General features: G+C 31.0%; 1 protein-coding gene across 1 annotated transcript; it reads left to right on the top strand.

Moving 5' to 3' along the window:
- LOC109330257 (naringenin 8-dimethylallyltransferase 2, chloroplastic-like) lies at window positions 12736–20097 on the top strand. Its single transcript, XM_019564382.1, has 13 exons — window positions 12736–12923; window positions 13581–13637; window positions 15269–15528; window positions 15648–15731; window positions 15914–15988; window positions 16164–16247; window positions 16774–16863; window positions 17613–17714; window positions 18170–18265; window positions 18363–18434; window positions 18535–18630; window positions 19224–19328; window positions 19790–20097. The coding sequence occupies exons 1-13, from the start codon at window positions 12872–12874 to the stop codon at window positions 19829–19831; spliced, it is 1215 nt and encodes a 404-aa protein (XP_019419927.1). The 5' UTR covers window positions 12736–12871; the 3' UTR covers window positions 19832–20097.

The raw sequence follows: 22366 nt of genomic DNA, 5'->3' as shown, positions 1-22366 counted from the left end.
GAAGAGACTTATATCTTCTGTATCATCCTTTTCTGATTCATCTCCGGATGAGTCATATCTATCAACCTTTGCTTTTAGAGAAATATTTTTATTCTTATTTTCTTGCTCCTCGTGTTGATCAAGTTGGCTAAGTTCTAGTTCGTGTTCCTGCAATTTACTAAACAAAGCAGCCAAAGACATTTTGGATAAACTTTTCTTTTCAGAAATTGCAGTTACCTTTGGTTGCCATATTCTGGTGAGTGATCTAAGAACTTTTAAGTTTAAGTCACTATTTGATAGAACTTTGCCAAGTGCAAGAAGGTGATTGGTAAGATGAGTAAATCTCTTCTGTAGATCAAGAATCTTCTCTCCGGGCTTCATGTGAAACATTTCGTATTCCTGAGAAAGAGTGTTGAGTCTTGATCTTTTTACTTCCTCTGTTCCTTCGTGTGTGGTCTCTAGAGTATCCCACATTTCATTTGCAAATTTACAATTTGATACTCTAAAGAATTCATCAATACCAAGAGCGGAGTTGAGAATGTTCTTTGCCTTTAAATCATATTTTACCTTCTTTTTGTCTTCATCGTTCCATGATGATTTTAGCTTTGTTTCCTTTATACTGTTGATAATAGTGAATGGTATGTATGGTCCTTCTTCAATTGCGTTCCATATATCTACGTCTTGAGACTCAATGAAGATCCTCATTCTAATTTTCCAGAAATCATAGCATTCTCCAACAAACCTTGGAGGGCGGTTGATGTTGGACCCTTCTCCTAGGAATGGTCTTGAGGCCATCTTGATGTAGGATCGGATTTGAGAGTATCTTACTCAAATATAGATCTGGTGCAAATTGTAAGAACAGGATTGCAACTAAGAGGGGGTGAATTAGTTGACTTAAAATTATAGTAACTTTTTCTGCAAAATGAAATAGTTAATGTGCAGCGGATAATATTGCACAAAATAAACAAGTATAAATTCAAGAGGAAAGGGAAAGGAGAGTGAACAAGTATTATATACTGGTTCACCTTCTTGTCCACCGAAGGCTACGTCTAGTACTCTTGCAACACAAGAGATTTTCCACTAAATATTAGGAGTAGTAATTACAAAGTCTCACCCCAAGATCTCTAAGTACCTTACCCACTCACTAATATTTATACCCTTGGAAAACACTTTTCCAAGTTATTCTATCCCCTTTTTATTCACACCCTGTGAAAGAAAGTTTATTGCAATGAATGAAGAATTTAAATAATGGCTTTGAATTGCCTTTACAAGTATGAAATATTATAACACTTGCCAATCCAATCAACTCTCTTTTTATACTTAGTAATAATGCTCAATAGATTTGTAAAACTTTGAATCAATTACTTTAAGTAACTCAGAAAAATTCTCCTTTTGAAAGTTTAAGAACTTAGTGCAAAAGTGCAAAAACATAGTGAGAGAATTTTTCAGAGTGGTGTGAGAGTTATATAAAAGTTGTGTGTTTATGTTGTGAGAGTTAGAGTCTTTATATAGACTTTCCAAACACCCATAGTGCCTTTCTGAAAGTGTATGAGTTGTTTGAAGTGAAGAGATTTCATTTGGAGTGAAAACATTTCGTTTTGAAATCTGCAATCTCATGTAATAGTCTTCAGTAATCGATTACTTACATTGGGTAATCGATTACCCAAACATACTATCCACTAATTATTTAAAAACGAATTAGAGTAATCGATTACACCATTTAGGTAATCGGTTACTAAACTTTTGTCAAACTAGTAATCTGTTACTCAAAGGCAGTAATGAATTACTCTGAATAGTTTTAAGTTGGATAACTCTTTTTCTCTCACATGTAACTTGTTATTTGAATGAAGTAACTCATTACACATTATTTCAAAAAATGTTTTAAGTATTTTTAAAGTGTTTCATTATTCTTTAAAAATGGTTTGAGCATTACTACTTTGCATAACAAGGAGTTTTAGGATAGAAGTACATATAGAGACTTAATCTAATTTTTCTTGAAGCTTTATTCTTCTTTGTCTTCATAAGTATTCTTCCTTTTCTTCTTTTTGGTGATGTTGGTGTCTTCATCAAAACCGTGCCAAGGTCAGGAGCAAAGATCTTCTTCACAGTTTTGGCAGCTAGACCACAAAAGCTATACACATTTGACTCCACATGGAGTAGAACTCGATGTTCTATGGGTGGATGCCCATAAGAACAAGGATGGTGTCATCAACAATGAGCAAGTTTAAGAAGCGGCAAATCGTGTTGCAAGTGCTCATTTTTTAATTATACTTAATTTTCATACTTTATTTTTCAAAATGTGATTAATTAACATTATGTTTTTTCTTGATTTTTCAAGTTTCCCTAAAAGAAAACGAGACACAGCCAGATAGTCGCATTATACTTGATAAGACACTAGCATTGTCTCACTATCCTAGCCGTATCTGCGGTGCAGGATTTAGGGTTAGCCATCAAACATTTGAACCACATCCAAAGTATGCAACCAATGCCCAAATTGGTCAGGTTCAACGACTTTGAGCAATCAATGAAGATGAAGGAAGCTGAGTAGCAATGACTAGCTACTACTATTGACACTATTCCTTCAACCATCAATGAGAGTTGCACATCTGCTCCTTACAAAATTATCATTCTGATTCTCATTCATGAGGTAATTTAGTTAACTTATTTTAATTTATTTTCCATTTAGTTTATAGTCGTAAACTAATTTTTTTTATTAACGTATAGGGAATCAGTGCTTGCAAAGTTTTCCTAGAAATCTCATCTAGCCGAGTGGTGGGTGTTGGGAAAGTGCACAACTTGATCGATGCTATGCTGCATAATGAACGTATCTCACGCCATTACGTGAAGCTCTCGATTGATATTGCAATCAATAATGATGCATTGCTTCCAATTCCTCTCGATGAGAATATCTTCACAATTGGAGGGGCTATAGGCACTTTTGTGGCAATTTGTAGCAAAGTGATTGAACGTGAGAAATTACCTCCATTGCAAAGATAAATTATTTGGACTTTGTGTGAGCTTGAAATGTATTTCCCACATTTTATTGACATAATGGTTCATCTAAGCATTCATCTTGTTAGAGAAACATAACTATGTGGCTCTTCCTATATGAGATGCATGTACCCTTTTGAGCGTTATATGAAGACGTTAAAAAGGTATGTGAAGAACCAATCAAGACTAGAGGGTTGTATTGTCGAGCAATATGTTGTTGAAGAAACTCTTGATTTTTGTATCGGATACCTTATTGATGGTGATTTTGTACCAAATACCTTACCAATGAAATCTATGTTAGTGTTTTGTGTATGATGTGTTGTTGTATGTATACGATATATGACAATGCCTTTTCTATGATGTGTTGTTGTATATAATCAATACAACAGCGTATTATAAGCATTGTTAATCATGACAATATACTACTCCGGTCAAACAGAAAGCACATAAAAACGCTTTTATACATCTAAAATACGCGTTGTTGAACTGCAACTCTAGCGTAGTGTTGTATCGTTAGCAACAATTAATTTAAGTGTTTGAGATAAAATAAGTTATATTGAGATTAACATTGATTTTGAGTTTTTATGTACTTATGATCATCATTTATTGTGCAAACAAATATATTTGCTAATATCAATGGTCATATAGGAGAAATGATGCATTTTTGTTTAATCACGTACAAGATTTCCACAAAATATAGTATACTATGAATTCAAATCCAAATTGTTCAAAGTTACAAATGAATAAATTATTTTAGATAATGTATATTAATTAAGAGTAAATTACGTCAACACCATATCGAGTTTAATTTCTTTACATACATCACCCATTTTTCTTTAAAAGATTATTCACACCCCTGCATGGACAGTCAGTGTAATATGTCTACATAAATTAAGAGTGATTTGTGTATGTGCAAAAATGAATGAGTAATTTATATAATTTCACTAAAGCTCGTGGAATGTTAGTATTTTACTATTTAATAATTAATGTTGATGTTTTCAACAAAATTAACTCAAAACGTATTGGATGGGTTTTATTATGTTAAAGTTGATGAATTCTAACACTAGTTATGCTTGCAGACCTATTAATAATGACTCAACAAGTGTGCATCGTAATCAGATTAATTCAACTACAAGTGTGCATTAGGATAAACTTGGCTTGGTTGGTCTTGTGGCATATTGTTATAAACCAAAAGGGACAGGGAGGATGCATCAGCTTGATCCAGGCAGGATGCATCAGGAGAGGAGCATGGTGCATCAGCTTGATCTAGGCAGGATGCATCAGGACAGGAGCATGGCGCATGAGCTTGGTCCAGGCAGGATGCATCAAGACAAGAGCATAGCGCATCAGACCAGGACAAAATTGGTGCATTACCCTCGGCCAGCAGTGATGCATCAAGTGCATTAGGTTGGACACACACAGGCAAGGCACATCAGATTTGTTTATCTTAGTCAGAAGGAGCCATGATGCATCAAACACATCATAAACATTCTCATCTAAGGCAGTTTCATCATCACGATGAATCCCATGGTCAAAAGGCTTATTGGGCTAATTATGAAGTCATACATAATCAGAATTTGAGACTTATATTCAATCCTTTTATGGTCAATGTAAAATTCAACCATTACTTGTAGTACAAGTTATCACTCTTAGCTTTGTATTTGTCTTATTGATTATGTTTTTCTCTTATAATAAGTAATTAGTTGTTAGTCATTGTTAGTTTGTTTGTTGCATTCAATAGGTATATATATTAACCATTTCTTTGTAGTTTGAATCATCAATTCAATCAATAAGATTTTCATTCAGCATTCCTCTTTCATATTGCTATATTCCTTTATCATCTTTCTGATCAAGAAGAGTTTGATTACCATCAATGGAGCTTTCATTTTTAAGATGGTATCATAGCATCAATTGATGCTCTGCTGCTATGAAGCACAGATACAGATAGCGGATACGTGTATCAGATATGATACGTGTCCGATACATCGACACACATTTTTTCTAAAATGTAGGATACGATACGTTCAGAGATACGCGTATAAATTAATAAAAAATACATAAAATATGATAAAATTATAAATGTAAATCAAAATATTATCTCCTACCCTCTTTCTTCTCTTCTATGTTAAGAAATAAAGGTAAGCCCTTTATTTATCTTCTCTATTAATACTCACACATCCTCTTCTCTTTATAAACATACTAAGCGAAAAGAAACTAAGAAGTAAGAAAGGTAAGCCTTTTTTCTGTTTGCTCTTCACAACATACATATGGCGGTAGAGGCAGTAACACTAAGCACCGGCTGGTGCGTTATGATCGGAAAGTATTAGCTATTCGAAGGTCAATGTGGTGTGATGGCAAGTTGGTGTGATATGACCTTTAAATAAGTGAGTGTTTATTGAAAAAAAATCTATCTTATCATAAAAATGAATCTATATATCCTATATTTTATTGAAAACGAATCAGATACGTGTCCTGATATTTATTTTAATTTTTAATTTTTTTTTATTTTTGGATACTCTATGGACACGTATCCTTCGTGAATCTGAGCGTATCTGTGTCGGATACGTGTCGAACACCGACAAACGAAGGTATTTGGCGAATCTGTGCTTCATAGCTCTGCTGCGCTTCCATCCATTCCTTGGTATCAATGTTTCTTTTTTCCTTTCTGTCTTTTTCTTCTTTCAAAGACCTATGGCTAATATAATGGCCACCCTCAATCCCATCAATGATCCTTGTAGCACATACTACATGAGTCCTAACGAAAATCCTGGAGCCATCTTAGTATCACCTCCTCTAATAGGAATGAATTACCACTGCTGGTCTAAAGCCATGATGATGGCTTTGAAGACCAAGAACAAACTCCAATTTATAGATGACACACTCCCAAAGCCTCATATGACAGATCCAACTTATTCAGTCTAGGATAGATGTAACACACTGGTTCTCTCATGGATCAACCAATCCATTGACAAGTCTATCTTGCAAAGTGTGTTGTGGCTGGAAACTTCACTTGAGGTATAGCAAGATTTGAAAGAAGTATTAACAGGGTGATGTTTTTTGTATATATAACCTTCAAGAAGAGTTATATAGTGCTAGACAAGGAAATAAATCAATAGAGGCATACTATACACATTTGAAAGGATTATTGCAGGAGTTAGAAAATTATAGACCTTTACCTTCATGCCCTTCACAATGTGATTTTGAGCTTTATAAGCTAGTTAGATCTTATAGAGAAAATGATTATGTGATTAGATTTTTAAAAGGCTTGAGTGAGCAATATGGAGCTATAAAATCCCAAATTATGCTTATGGATCCCTTGCCCTCCATAAAAAAGCCTTCTCACTTCTTATCCAACAAGAAATGTAGTTGATGCTAACAAACACCTTGGATGATGTAAAAGTTCTAGTTAATACCTCTAATGACACCTCTAACAGAATTAGACCAAATAGAGGTAAGGGTTCTCGATTCACTAGAAACTCAGGTAGAGGGAGATGATATGGTTTTAATGGTGGTAGAAGCAGAGGTGGATCAAAGATGTGTTCCTTTTGCAATAAGGCAGAACTCACAATTGACACATGTTATAAGAAACATGGTTTTCCCCCTTATTACAAGAAATATAACATTGTCAATAACCTCACAAGTTCTAATGAAGAAGATGATCAAGATGGTGGAGAAAGCACATGAATTTTTATTGCAAATCAACATAAGGCTATCTTGGGTATGATCAAGGAAGCTGCAAATCATCAGGTGAACCAATTGACAAAACATAGCACTGGTATGGATTCTTCAAGTTAAAGGATTGGATTCTTGATACAGGAACAACAAATCATGTTTGCTTCTGTTTATCAGAATTTCAATCCTTTAGGAAAATTGACCCCATCCAAATTATATTACCAAATGGAAATGAGATTGTAAGCATTATTGCAAGAACTGTTATATTTTCTAAAGACTTATGCTTGAGAAATGTGCTATACATACCCAATTTTACCTTCAATCTCATTTTTGTTTCTAGATTGACTTCAACTCTTAATTGCAGGCTAACTTTCACCACCTCAAAATGTATGATGTGTGAGGAGTCCACATTGAGGATGATTGGTGCAACTGAAGCAAAGAGAGGGTTATACATCATTAATGCCAAAAACTTAAATTTTAAATTTTAATGAATTTGTCAATAGCATAGAGAAAATTAAAGATAACTCTGTTAGCAATAACTTGTGGCATAAAAGACTTGGCCATCCTTCGAATTCTAAACTTGATATCTTGAATAAATTTTTCTTTCATTCATGAGAGGGAAAAGGATATTCCTTGTGATGTATGCCATTATGTAAAACAAAGGAAAATAAGTTTTCAAGATAGCATAACAAGTTATGCCCATAATATTGATCTCATCCACATAGACATATGGGAACCCATATCTATTCCCTCTATCCTAGGACATAAGTACTTTCTTACCATAGTGGATGACAAATTCAGGCATAAATGGTTGTTGTTTATGAAAAATAAATCAGAGACATCTTCTCTTGTAGAGTCATTTGTCAATATGATAGAGACTCAATTTGATATTAAGATTAAGACCATAAGGTCTGATAATGGCCCCGAATTTAAGATGAATGCCTTTTATAGTTCCAAAGGCATTCTTCACTAAACTAGTTGTGTTGAAACCCCTCAACAAAATGGAGTTGTTGAGAGGAAACATCAACACATACTTGGTGTTACTAGGGCTCTCATGTATCAATCTTCCTTGCGTAAGTGTTTCTGGAAATTTGCAGCTGCTCATGCAGTGTATCTTATCAATAGGCAGCCCTCTCAATTCCTCAATAATAAGTCCCCTTATGAAATCTTATACAATCATGAACCCAACCTTTTGAACCTTAAGGTGTTTGGATGTCTCTGTTTTGCTTCTACTTTAACTCATAATAGGAAGAAACTTGATCCAAGAGCAAGGAAATGTGTTTTCCTTGGTTCCAAATAGGGAATTAAAGGATATATAATGTTTGATTGCATAAACAAAGAAACTTTTCTATCTAGGAATGTCAGTTTTTATGAGATATCTTTCCCTTCAAAAGTGAGAAAGATCAATCTGAAAAAAGGTGTGGATATTTCTCTCCCTACATCATCTTACAACAATAAGGATATTTTTCTTGATCATAACTATGTGAATATGCCTAGACATTCCGATGAATCTCTAGTAATTGAGAATAATAACAACTCTGATATGACTCATTTAGACAATGATGAGTCTGGCTTGAATAACATAGATGAAAGTTTTGATTTTAACAATGATACTAATCAAGGTCTAAGAAGATCTTCTAGACAAAAGAATGTCCCTAACTACTTGAAAGATTACTATTGTTCTTTAGGCCTTAGTACATTATGTGTGGATGATAAGAATGTCAAGTTTCCCTTGTCTAAGGTCCTATCCTATGACAAGCTTTCATCATCTCACAAGAAATTTATTCTGACCATCAGTTCCAATACTGAACCTGAGAGTTATGGTGAGGCTATTGAATATCAACATTGGAGAGATGCTATTAATACCGAATTGAATGCTCTAGAGAAAAATAATACTTGGATTTTAACCAAGCTACCTAAGGATAAAAGGGCTATAGGATATAAATGGGTCTTCAAAACCAGACACCATGCTGATGGTAGCATAGAAAGGCACAAGGCAAGACTTATTGGAAAAGAGTATAACCAAACAGCAAGTATAGACTAGTTTGACACGTTGAGTCTTGTGGTTAAAATAACAACCATCAGGACCATAATTGCCCTTTCTTTTCACTAAAATATAATTTTAGTTCTCAAGTTTCTACTACATTTGTCCATGGCAATATTTATTTTTACTATCATTACACCAAGAATAAATCATCTCAGACAATTATTAACATTCATAATGCCTAAGACTTGCCAATTTATGAAATTTTGACACAAAATTATATTCTTATTCTATTTTTTCTATATTTATATATGAGTGCGGATCCACTTACTCTAAAAGTAAGTGATTTAAACTTACTTCTCATCCTAGCCATCAATTCTAGGAATATTTAATGGTTTAGATCTACTAACTAATTCAAATTGTTGGATTTCCATATAATTGACAGCTAAGATGGGGAGTAACTTTAAAAAAGTTATATATATATATATATATATTATTTTCAAGAGTTCATAGGGATGGGTTGACATGCATTTTCCTGTTTCAACATTTTTAATTGAAAAAATTTATTCAAAATTTTAGTTTTTGGGATTTAATTATATATAGATTATAGAAATAGGATGCCAGAAGAAATCATATATTTTAAATATAAAATGAAATAAGATATAATTATGTCAAATTACTGGTGAAGGGTGTTATTAAATCTTTATATAAGTTAAACGTAAAAGTTTATAAGATATTTTGGATATTACCAAAAATAATTATGAATTCCTTCCCTTTATAATAGTGAGTATAGATTGTTATCATTATTATTCTCTGACAGTCAAAAGTTGATATTGAAATTTATATTTTTTCCGTTAGGTCCAACTAGCGGCGGAAAACCTCTGATTTAATATAACAAGGATGTGTCATACTATTATTAACTTTCATTCAATTATGTGTGAAGATGAGAAGAAGTCAAATTCATGGGTCAAACTAGGGGAGCATTGGACGTTGGTGGAGGACTAGGGGAGCATAGGACGTTGGTGGAGGACTTGGTATCAAAATTCAACACATATTGCGGTAATGTGACTATAATATTGTGATCTTAGTAATCACTATAAATGCATCAGCTCATAATTATGATATAATATTGAACATACAGATATAGTTCATTGTGATGCATTAGATCATATCTAATTTAAAATTGTTTTTATCACAAAATAATTATAACACTTTCTGTTTTTTTGAAACTAAAAGCTTAAAGTTTTATTATGGAGAATACGGTGGAAGTTTAGAAACTTAGACGGTTGAAAATGCACAATTATTTTCTATGAAACAGGAGAATAATAAGTAAAAATCATTAAACTACAGAAAAACAAGAGATAATAAACTATTAGGCAAAGTTGCACAATTCAACAGTTTAATGATTGCACAATTATGTCAGTAGTTTTTTTTATAATCTGAATAAGTAAGAAGAAAAACAAGAGATTACAATCATGACTCACCCTATGGTCATTTTGCTAGGTTTGGTGATAAATTGTGGCAAGGAAGATATCACACTTTCCAAGTAAATTCTTCCCTACTTCCACATATTGAGATCATTTGTCCTTGCCCCACTTTGTATATCACCTTAGAAAGCTCTGTTTATTTAAAAAGTAAAATTTTAAAATATGAATTAATATTTTAATATTATTTTATGAAGTTCATCTAATATATTGAAACATAATCTTCTTCAAATTTAGCTATAAAATCAGGTAGTTTGTCTTACAAAACATTATTCTAGGGATAAGATCTTTTGTCTCTAAGTATCTCCCCAAACTTATTTTAAACTAATCAAAATGAAACAAAAATAAAAAGTCATAAATATTTGACACTTTTAATTAACATAACATATTTTAATTAGTTCATGATAGACTTCAAAACATATCTTGTGGGTGTTCCAGACTATTCATTGGACATAATCCCCATTTGTTGAAGTTGGCAAAAACTATTCATTGGGAATAACATTACTCTGTGTCTCTACCAAACCTAGCGGCTAAATAACTCTGACATAATAATATGACAAAATAAGTTATATTATACAATTAACTTAGATGCTACCCAAGTATTTCACAAAAAATGATTCCACCTAAATGTGGAAGAGAATAAGTCAAGAGTTATGGGCCAGTCTCTGTATATAAAATATTGAGAAAAAAGTTTAAACGTCCTTCTTAATTTTAAAATATACTGATTTCGATTTTAGTTATATAATTTATTTTTCTTTTGGGTTTTAGTCATTATATATTTAAAAAAAATTAGTTTTAATTTATAATGATGAGATCAAAATTGTCAAATTTGACAAGTCTTATATTAATTGATAATATGACTAATTATATTGTCAACAGATTATTAATAAGATTGAAATCAAATTAATCAATTGAAGTATTAAGTATGAATAAAAAACTATAAAAAAATATAGTATTAAAATCAATAAATATATATATATGTCAGTCTTAAGAACAGAAAATATGTTTAAGTTTTAGTTCGGTTGTCACCATTACATTGTGTTTGATTTGTAAAGGAAAATGAGAGGAAATAAAAAAGGAAAGTTCAAGGAATGAAAAGAAATAGAAAATGAAAATGAAAATTAATTAGTTAGTTTAAAAGAAAAATGAATAAAAAAATGACCTTGGAATATTGTTGCTAGTGTTGTGTGAAGCCTCATAGCATATTGTAGTTATGTCCATGTGGGCTTGAGGAGAGAATAAGATAAAGATGAGGTTAAAATATAATTTTAATAAGGATATTTATTCATTTTCACCAAAAATGCATTTTTCTCACCTCTTTTCCTCCCTCCCATGTAAAATATTTTGGTATTTTTCCTCCTCTTTTTCCTTGTCAACAAAAGAATGGAAGGGTGACTTTTCCTCTCTTTTTTCATACCTCTTCATTCTTCAAGTTTTAACCACACATCCAAACTCATTGTTAAAGTCAATAATTGGGGATTCGAAAACTAAAGACGGTATAAACATCACCATGAGAAAATATTAAGGATTCAATGCTGTAGTGGGCGACGGCTAATGCTGTAGTGGGCGACGGCTAAGGTGAATGTATTTTTTTATACCGGCGGCATACTCAACCATGTAACTAAGAAATTAATCTATTTTAAAAATATATGATTGTTCATCCTAATAGGTATTACTTTCAGGAACCAATATTTTGTCTAGTAAAATACTTGATGATTTAATGAAACTTTATACCACTAAATCAATTCATTAGTTATTATATTTTATTATTAATATGAAAAGATTTTTTTAATAAAATCCTTACAGATAATGTTCAAACAATCACATAAAAGAACGTTAATATCATAAATTTGAATATATAAACTCTTACTTCATTAAATATAGGGTGATGTTATATTTTTCTACTATATTCTCATATTAATCATCATATTTATAAGAAAGTGATATATTTCACTTATAAATCAATTATTAATAAATAAAGTATCAACTTGTGATATATGTCACTTTAATAGGAGAATTCAATATAAATATATATCATTTTCCAATATATTGTTAAGACATTCTCCTAAATACATTGGTTACCAAAATTCAAACTAAAACCGGTGATATATATTAGTTAAGATAAAATATATGTCAATAAAAGTGAAGTTTATAGTTCTTCAAAGCATATAATCCTTTCAAATTCAAAGTTTTTGTTCTAATTTTTTTTATGTTTATCATAAGGACTTAAATTAAATGTTGCTTAAAAAATTATGTAAATAAGTGAAGATATTGAACTCCCTCAAAATATTAGATTCTCTTTAAAAAAAATCAATTTTTTTATATAGGATTACAACTATTCAATAGAAATAGTAGAATAATATAAAAATACTCTATATTAATTTAACTTAATACTACTACAACTATTTACAAAATGAAATAACACGATATTTAAAAATCATCACAGGGACTTAGGGAGTCAAACCCGTCGGCTATAATAAATTTCTGACTGAGTCTCCAAATAAAAATATTATTAAGATATGGTTTGACCTTACCAAACTGAGTTCAATCATGGCGTATACATTACACTAGTTTAATGTAAATAGGATGTTTGATTTATCTATAAATATGTGGGCTTCTCATCTTTCAACATAAGGAAAAAGGGTATCTCTGATTGTAAGTTAACAAAAAGAGGAAAAGGACGATATAATTGTTAGGGTTTGTCAGTTTCATAGAACTTTTGAAACAACAAAAACTGAAGCTCAGAGATTTTATTTCATAAATGGCCTCTATGATTTCTGCTTCTATTTCTGGGTCTTCTTTCATAACATCAGGTTTGTTATCCGCCCTTAACAACTAATTCACTTTCTATATAATGAAGGTCACCTTATGGTATCCAAGTTTTCTTTGTTCTTATTATCTATTATTTATATTTCATAATCATCTTTTCTATCCTCATTAATTTTATTTTACTAAAATATATTCATTTAAGATTGAGGTTAAAATATATTCATTTAATAAACAGGAAATAGTATTATTTTTTTGAACCTGTTATTTTTTAAGGACAACTCGTTTCACTAAATTCAAATGTCTAAATATGTTTCCTATAAAATTGAGGTTTTATGGTTTTAGTTTCAATAAAAGAATAATTTTTCCAACAAATGTCTTTATTTTGAATTTGATATAATGATACCTACATTCTTTTCTCCATAACATTTTTAAGTTTAAATTTTATTTCTGACACATTAACATTCAATATATTATGATTAAAGATAGACACTAAAAGCGAAATAAACGAGCTTAAATAAACTTTAAAAAGTTTTTTAAGAGGTTTTAACTTTATAAAAACTAAGAGTATATAACATATATAGGCCAATACCAACTAAGCATATTTTTAGGATTTTTATTATTATTTTTTTTTCATCTGAAATTCTCGAATTACGCGAAATGTTTCATTATTTTTTCTTAATAACACAAGGAGCCATTTATAGGTGGAAGTTACCGGAGGAGCAAACAATACACGAAGAATCATTATGCAAGTATTTCTGGTATATTTCTCTTCTCCTTTACATTCTATTTTCTAGTAATGATAAAAACTACACGATTGTCAATAATTATTTTTTGATATAAATATTTATACACAGTTATTACATTATCCACTACTCATTTATATTATTATTTAAGATTCATCAATATCAGATATAAATGGTGTATGATATAATCACATTATATAAAACTTATACACCATTGATACCCTCATTTATTTTTCTTATTTTATTAACAACGTTATTGCTAGGTGTCACCTCATGCTATTATAAAATAAGGGTGTAAGTCAAGAAACAGAATTTCAAGTGAGATGTACTTATACAAATTATAGTTTTTTATTCGTGCTGAGGTATGAAACAGACTTAAACATTTAATATGGGATATAGAGAAGTGGTGACAACTCCGAACTAGATACATCATCTAATAATTGAGACTAGTAAGCCACTTAAGTTGGACTCAATATAAACAAAATTAGACACGTCATCTAATAATTTCACTCAATTAGATTAAAACATATCTAAGCTTTATTTTATACATTACCTTATTTTATTTTTCTATTTCATACGCTAAACATTTTTAATATGAAAGAATGGGTTGTGTACTACATTGATATCGTTACTTTTTAAATATTCATGTCAAAATCATTTTGAAATATTTATGTGAAAATCATTTTGAAGTATCATTATTTTCTATGCAACGTCAGATTATCACTAAGTCACGGTTTTAATTATGTTAAGTTTTATTTTGTTTGTATATAGTATATTATATATGTATATAAATTATTTTAATATATTTAGAAATTATATAATATTTGTTTTCATCAAAAAAAGGTATTTTTACTAAAGAAAACAACTCCTGAATAAAAATCTTAAATAAGTTTTTAACCTATTAAAAACAGAAAAATGTCCATATTTTTTTTACTTATTGGAAAATATAATTTATCAATTTGGGTCTAAAAGTTCAAAATCATCTAAACGTGAAGAACAAATAAAAATAAATCCTAAGGGTCAGAGATCAGAACCTTATTGTCAATTCTAAATCCCTTTAGAGAGATTGTTTGAGTTAGGGGTTGAGAAAATAAATTCTAGCAATATTCTTAGATGAGAAATAATAAATATTGTCATACTAAAAATTTAATAAATGTCGAGACAGGTTCTCTACAAAAAAAAAAAAATTGGTACTATCAAGGGTATCTGTAAGGATATCTTTTCACCTGTTGGGTAAATAACTAATTCCTTTCGAGATGTGTAGTTGTCCATCCAACAAAAGTCTCTCTAAAAAATTGAATCATTAATTTTATAAATATACTATGAGATTTAGAATAGTCTTATACTACTAGATTGTTCCTTCTGATACAAAATTTGTTATGTAATAATGGGACGCATAAAAAAAAGGGGGAATTACGAAGGACATGGAGCAGTTGATTATAATAGATCCATGAAATACGTCGGAAAAGTGATTCTAAATTGAAAATTTGGTACATCATTCATAGCTTTTCAGCCTTTTCTTCCAAAAATTAAAGTTGTGTTAAATAGAACTACTCTTCTAACATATATGTCACATGCTAAATAAAATAATAGTTTTTACTTTGAAAATCAGTTCTACTAACATTATTCTACTTTTTGAAATACAGCTTCTTATGTACCAACTTTCTTGCACAAAAATGAGAAAACCCAAAAAGAATATTGTGCCATCATGTCTTCAAGGCACAATTTGAAGCATCATTACAAAGTAATTGGTGAAGAATCTCAAGAAAATGAGAGAAAATATGTTGTGAAAGCAGTATCAGAACCTTCATTTGAATATGAACCCAAAGTTAGCATTTGGGACACTATCAAAGATGCCTTTAATGCCTTCTACAGGTTTACAAGGCCATATGCAGCAATTGAATCAGTAAGTTAAAGCTTTTATTGAATAGTTCTAGTAACTAATGCTGGATTTATATTGAATTTATTTGCATGAAGCTTTATTTTTAGATAAAAAATTTAAAGGGCTTATTTTATTTTTTGTAGGGAATGGCAGTAGCTTCTGCATCTTTCCTTGCAGTGGAGAAATTATCAGATTTATCTCCATCATTTTTCACTGTCTTGTTCAAGGTAAGGTTTCAAATATGTTGATTATATTGTTTATAAAATTCAGTGCATAGACACTTAAATGTGTTAACCCAAAAAAATATTCCTCTTATATGCACATTTTCTAGTTTATAGTGTAGTTTTCCATTTAAAATAATTAGTGTTGTTTATGCAAATGTATTAATATTATGAATTTTCTATTTCAGCTTTTGGTTGCTTCCTTCTTTATGAACATTTTCCATTGTGGCTTCAATCAATTGTGTGATATCGAAATAGACAAGGTATGAATCTTATTCATATAAATAAAATAATCCACAATCTAGTTTAACACAGAAGTTTATCATGCATCCTCATCCATTACTGTAGCTTGGGATGTGTCCAAAAGTGAGTTCTTTTAACATTACACACTTATTCAATGGCTTGTCTTATTATTGATATATGCTTGTTTTATTGCAGATAAACAAGCCATATCTTCCACTGGCTTCTGGAGAATGGTCCTACACAAAAAGTGTCATTATAGTTGCATCATCTTTACTTCTGGTACTATACCATATATAGACTCATAGTGTCTTGTTCTTGATGTTTCTCCCATTGTTAATACAATTATTTTTAACATTATTTTTAATTAATCAATTAATAATTTAATTAATGTCAATGGTAATATGAAAATTTATAACTTTATCTCAAAAAGAGGTCACTCTGGCGTCTCTCTATTTATATGTAGAAGATTCTACATTTACATAAAACATTATCTTCTTAAGTATTTTTCTCTGTTTATATTTTCATGACTCTAAGTTTGTTATAGTTAAACCATCATTTTTTCCCTTAAGCTATTAAAAAGGGAAATAGCTGCTTATAATTTATACCATTTCATAACATGGTTGTTGATGCCTCCAATTTCCTGGAAAATGAATTTAATGCAACATGGTATGTGTACAAAATATTCATGACTTTTTATGATGTTATGCTAGTCACTTTTTTATGGTGTCTTTTCAAAATTGCATTTTATTGTTCAACATAAGCTTTATTGCATGTTCTTTACTGAACAAGGTATTTTCTTTTACAGTGTTTCGGCCTTGCTTGGATTGAAGGTTCGTGGCCATTGTTTTGGGGTTTTTTCATTGGTGCTGTGCTTACGGCTGTTTATTCACTCGATGTGAGTACATTTGGATGGCATTTGACTTTGAAACATTCGATTATTTAAAATTGAAATGTGACATTTCATATTTCACATCATACACATTTACCTTTATCTCTTAATTATATTTATCTTTTATCTAATGATTTATCAATTTACTAATTTTGCCATTTTTTAATAAGCAAAGTGTTTTTGACGTGAGGGGAGAGAAACTTCACATTGTTGAGATTTAAAGATAAGGACAAAATAAGGACCACAATTGAAGTGCATAAGGACAAAATAAATGAATTATATAAGATGGATAATTTTTTTTAATATGATTTTGGTTGGTAAATTAAAATATAACGGTATATTTAGTCTTCAATTATTTTGTAATTTAAACTTAATATATTTTATCATATAAAATAACTAAATATACTTTAATTACTTAAAATGTAGATTTTTTAATTTCACATTTTATATTTCTCTTTTATACACAACTCTATTTAAAGGAGTTTATTTCCAGATACAAATTATTATTAATCTAGGTTAGGGTATTTCTTCGTCTTTTTAGTATTGCTAGTATTGGCTATTTCTCAAATTATTTCTAATAGATTTACTCAACAACTAGCCTTGTATGATGAGCCTGGTGGCCTAACAAACATATATAATATATGGATATAAAAACACTCACTTAAACATTTTAAATTTCTCATGTTTGGAAATTTTATTTAACAAGGACTACATTGTGAACTATTTTTAACTTCTATGTCTATGAAAACTTTCAGTTGCCATTGTTGAGATGGAAGAATTCTGCATTGTTTGCAGCAACAAACATTATTCTTAATGCGGGAGTAGTAAGACCACTTGGATATTATCTTCACATGCAGGTTCTGTCATACTCAAATTGCACTCTTTAAATATGTATTGCCATGTAGTGCATGCTTTACCTTTTCTACACACAACAACAAAATATTTATCCATATGTTAAGGTTGATATTCATCAATGTTTTAAATGATGGTTGATGTCATACTTACATTGCATTGCAATTGTGGTCGGGATATCATCGCGGAAACTTTCAAAACTATATTACTACAGTTGTAATTACGGTTATAGATTGTAATTTAAAACATTGATGTTCTATAATAACCCGTTAACAATATTGAGAAGACTTTGATTTCTGGTCAAGGATTTGATATATGGTGAAGGATTAAATGTTCAATTGGAGTTGAAATGGGGTTCATAATCTAAACTTCACACAATGAATTAATTTTCTATCTTACAATTCTATCTTCTAAGAAAGTTTGGTGTTTTCTAATTTCTAACATATATCAAAATGTCCAGACTCGTGTATTCAACAAGCCAGCTACCATTACAAGACCACTGATTTTTTGTACTGCAATCTTGAGTCTCTACTTTCTAGTTGTAGCATTGTTCAAGGTAAACCTCTAATTTCTAAAAATAACCATTTGTCTTTTGATATCAAACTTTTGGTCAAATCTATGTACCTTATGCAAATTCTTTTGATTTTATGTAGGACATACCTGACACAGAAGGAGACAAAAAATTTGGTGTTCAATCTTTGTCAGTTCGTTTAGGTCAAAAGCCGGTATTTTCCTCTCATTCAATATCTAAGTATTTGCACTCTCAAATATCTAAGTTGGTGTATTCTCATGTACCCATTGTTGTACCTAAATACTTTTTTCTAGGTATTTTCAATTTGTATTTCACTTCTTCAAATGGCTTATGGAGCATCCATTTTGGTGGGAGCAACATCTCCTTTTCTTTGGAGCAAACTAATCACGGTAATGTGCTATTTACATGTTAAGGCCTACAATAATGTATGTGAATATAATTATACTTTCTTCTGTTAAGTATTGAGTTAACAATAAGAGTTTATTTATAATCTTTATATACCCCATTTCTTTTAATGTTGCATGATTGCATCTTTAATGTATTGTGGTTTGTAATTTGGTACAATCGTGTTACTTAAATAAGAAAATGTCTCACAGTGAAAGAAATATCTTCTTATATTAGGCTATTGTGGAACATTGATATGTTGTTATATATCATATCTCATATGTTGTTACTTGCTAATAAAAACATAATATATCAATTAAAAAAATAAAATCTTTAATATTATTGTTATTTTTTACTTCAATTTTATTGCCCCAGGACAACGGATCTTTGATTGCTGGCCATATATACCTACATGTCCTTGATATTATTGTCAAACAAAAATGACACTTTCTAGGAGTCATTGGAGAAATCTAATTAATAATGATTAAATGTTCAAATTACTACTTCTATCATTATGCAAATTGATATGAGGTGAATGTGGACTTATTTGATAATTTATGAAAAGTTTGAAACTTATTCTCACATTCAATGTTGCTAGGGTGTTGGACATGGCATTCTTGCTTTAGCCCTCTGGTATCGTGCTAAATCCGTGGATTTGAAGAGGAGTGATTCATTTCAATCCTTCTATATGTTTATTTGGAAGGTATTCACCACCTTTATAAACTATTTATCATTTAAAATTTTAATTTTGAAGATTAATATACATTTTGCTTAACATATAGTGAAACTTAAACAATACAATGATAATGATAATTCAAAACAAATAGCCATTTGGTTAATTACTTTTCAAAAAAACCAAAGAGATGTTTATCTAGTGGTATAAAACTTTATTGGATCATCAGATATTATACTAGGGTAAACATAAAATATTTGATTCCCGAAAGGAATACTTGTTAAGATTATCACTAACATAAAATTATTATTTTAATAAGTTATTGCGCTAGGTACTTTGATTGGTGGAGTTACAATAAAAATTGATGTGCTTATTAAGTATTGGTCCACTTTTTATTTTATAAGAAATTCAACATGGAGCTAGAGCATACGTACTTTGATATGAATAACTTGTAATTTATGTTCTTACCAATAACATTTTTCTTTTTGCAGCTTCTTTCAATAGAGTACCTCCTGATCCCATTGTTTAGATGAGGATGCAGTTGAATTGATGAATATATTAAGAAGTGGAGTTTCCTTTGTCACATGCCAGCCTTATGTCTATCCTATTCATTTAAATCAATATGCATAAAATAAAGATTATTTACACTGGGTAACCAATTTGTACCCCAAATACTGTTAAAGTAGGAGATTAGTTTGGTTTAATTTTGAATATATTCCATTGTAAGTTTTATGAATATTATCTTACTATCCCTTTGTCTCTGTCGTTTCAGCTATTTAAATTTTCTGGTCAACTCTCACATTAAGTTTTCTTTATCCCTTTTCTTAAGATTGGAGAATTTCTTCCTTAAATAAAGGTTCTAGAAATATTTGGGGTAATATTTGCACACAAAAAATATATAAAGAGATGACATAATAGAGTCCCAGAAGTATAAAAGTGATGGCGGGGTCAGAGGCAATCACATTTTTTGTAGGTTGCATATTGTGTCATTTTTACCAAATTATATTTTTGATAAGCAAATATAATAGAAATGGACATAATGGGTGTCAACTCAATTACATCTTATAAAGAAGAACTATACAAGTGCAAGGATCAATATACCATTGTGCAAAAGTGTACAAATTATATCCTATATTTTTTTTAGACCCATAACCAAGACCTAATTTGAATCAACTCTATAATCTGAGTAAAACTAACCTTCCCCCCCTTAAAAATAATATCATTTCTCAACTTTCTAATAGACCAAATAACAATAAACCATAACATTCTCCATAAAGGTTTCCCTTTACCAATCTTACAAAGGGAATCATGAGACTTAAATGATTCTATTGAAGACAACCAAGAATGAGTGCTTGACCAAGGGAATTGAAGTCTTGGTCGAGGAAAGTGAAGTGTTGACCAAGGAAGACAAGCCATGAATGGCTCTAGTCATATCGCAAATGCACCAAGAGAGAACTAGTGCACCAGGTGAGCACGAGTCTGGCCAAGGAAGTAATTGGGCCTTGGTGCACTAAGACAAATAACTGGCACATTGGGCCAAGGGGGTTCTTTATCTTGGGCTTCCCTTTTTAGGCAGTTAGTTTATTCTGTTTGGGTAGTTAGTTGTTATGAGTTTCTTTAAATAGCTTTTTTACGATTATTCTTCAATCAATGAAATTAGATGCAATTTTCTCACAAAAGCAATATGGTATCAGGAGCATAACTCTGCTACAAAAAATCACAACTGACCAAGATCTCTGGTCACATCTCTTCTAAACCAATTCTTGCTTATTTCTCTTCTAAACTACGCATTCTTCATTCATCCACCTTCCATCCTCAACGATGGAAGAAGATCAAGGTCAAGAGAGTGACCTACCAATTATCACGAATTCATATGACACACAGAGTCCATACTATATGCATCCTGGAGAAAACCCGGGATCAACCTTGGTAACACTTACACTAGATGGAAACAACTATCAATCTTGGAGCAGGATAATGAGGAGAGCACTACGATCCAAGAACAAGTACATATTCATAGATGGTTCACTCATAGCAAGGCCCCCAACAGATTCAAACTTTGATATCTGGGAACGATGTAACAATATGGTGATCTAATGGATCACAATATGTATATCCCTTGAGATCTCTCAAAGCATTGTTTATATAGACAATGCACATGAGCTATGGCAAGACCAAAGGGACAGGTTCTCAAAGGGGGATTACTTCCAAATTTCATATTTATTACAAGAACTTCATTGAATAAAATAATGGGATAAAGGACTTTCATGTTTTCCACAAAGTTACAGACACTATGGCAAGATCTTGAATCCCTAAGACCAATGCCATCATGTTTGTGTATAGTCAGATGTCGGTGTAGAATGAATGACAAAGTGAGGGAATACTGTGACATAGAGTATGTAGTTTGCTTCCTTAAGGGTCTGAATGATGAATTCAGCACATCAAGGGCACAGATCCTATTGATGGAACCCTTTCTCAAGATAAATAAAGCCTTTTCTTTGCTTGTCCAGCAAGAAAGACAACTGGTAGGGATGAATATGATAAATCTTAAGGTTCTGTTCAATACTACCAACAACAGAACATAGGGAGCACAAGGGGAAGAAAGTCAACAATGGAAAGCCAAACCCAGTTTTGGAAAAGGAAACACTATTATGGCCACAGGGAGAGACACTAACAAGAACGATGGGAATGCAAAACCAAGTGGCATTAAGGTCTACTCTTTCTGTGGTAGGGAAAGACACATTGTGGAGACATGCTACTTCAAGCATGGTTTCCCATCTAATATGCAGCCAAGCACGCCTAAACAAATAAGTGGATCTATTAACACTGCAACAACAAACAAGGACAAAGAGCATTTGGATTCTGATGTTCTAGAAAATACTACAATGAATTTCAATTTTGGGCCAAAGCAATATGCTCAACTAGCCTCACTATTTCAAAGCATTGGGGCTGGAACATCTGAGCACAACATTAATCAACTCAACACGGATCCCAGGCAACAAGCAAAAGCAATGCAAATTCAACAAGTTAGAATCAAAAAGTAACAGGTAATAAATCACTCTAGATTC

The sequence above is a fragment of the Lupinus angustifolius genome, chromosome LG16, assembly GCF_001865875.1.
Source record: "Lupinus angustifolius cultivar Tanjil chromosome LG16, LupAngTanjil_v1.0, whole genome shotgun sequence".
NCBI classification, from domain to species: Eukaryota; Viridiplantae; Streptophyta; class Magnoliopsida; order Fabales; family Fabaceae; genus Lupinus; species Lupinus angustifolius.
Note: the sequence above shows the minus strand (reverse complement) of the source record. Positions and strands in the feature narration are given on the sequence as shown.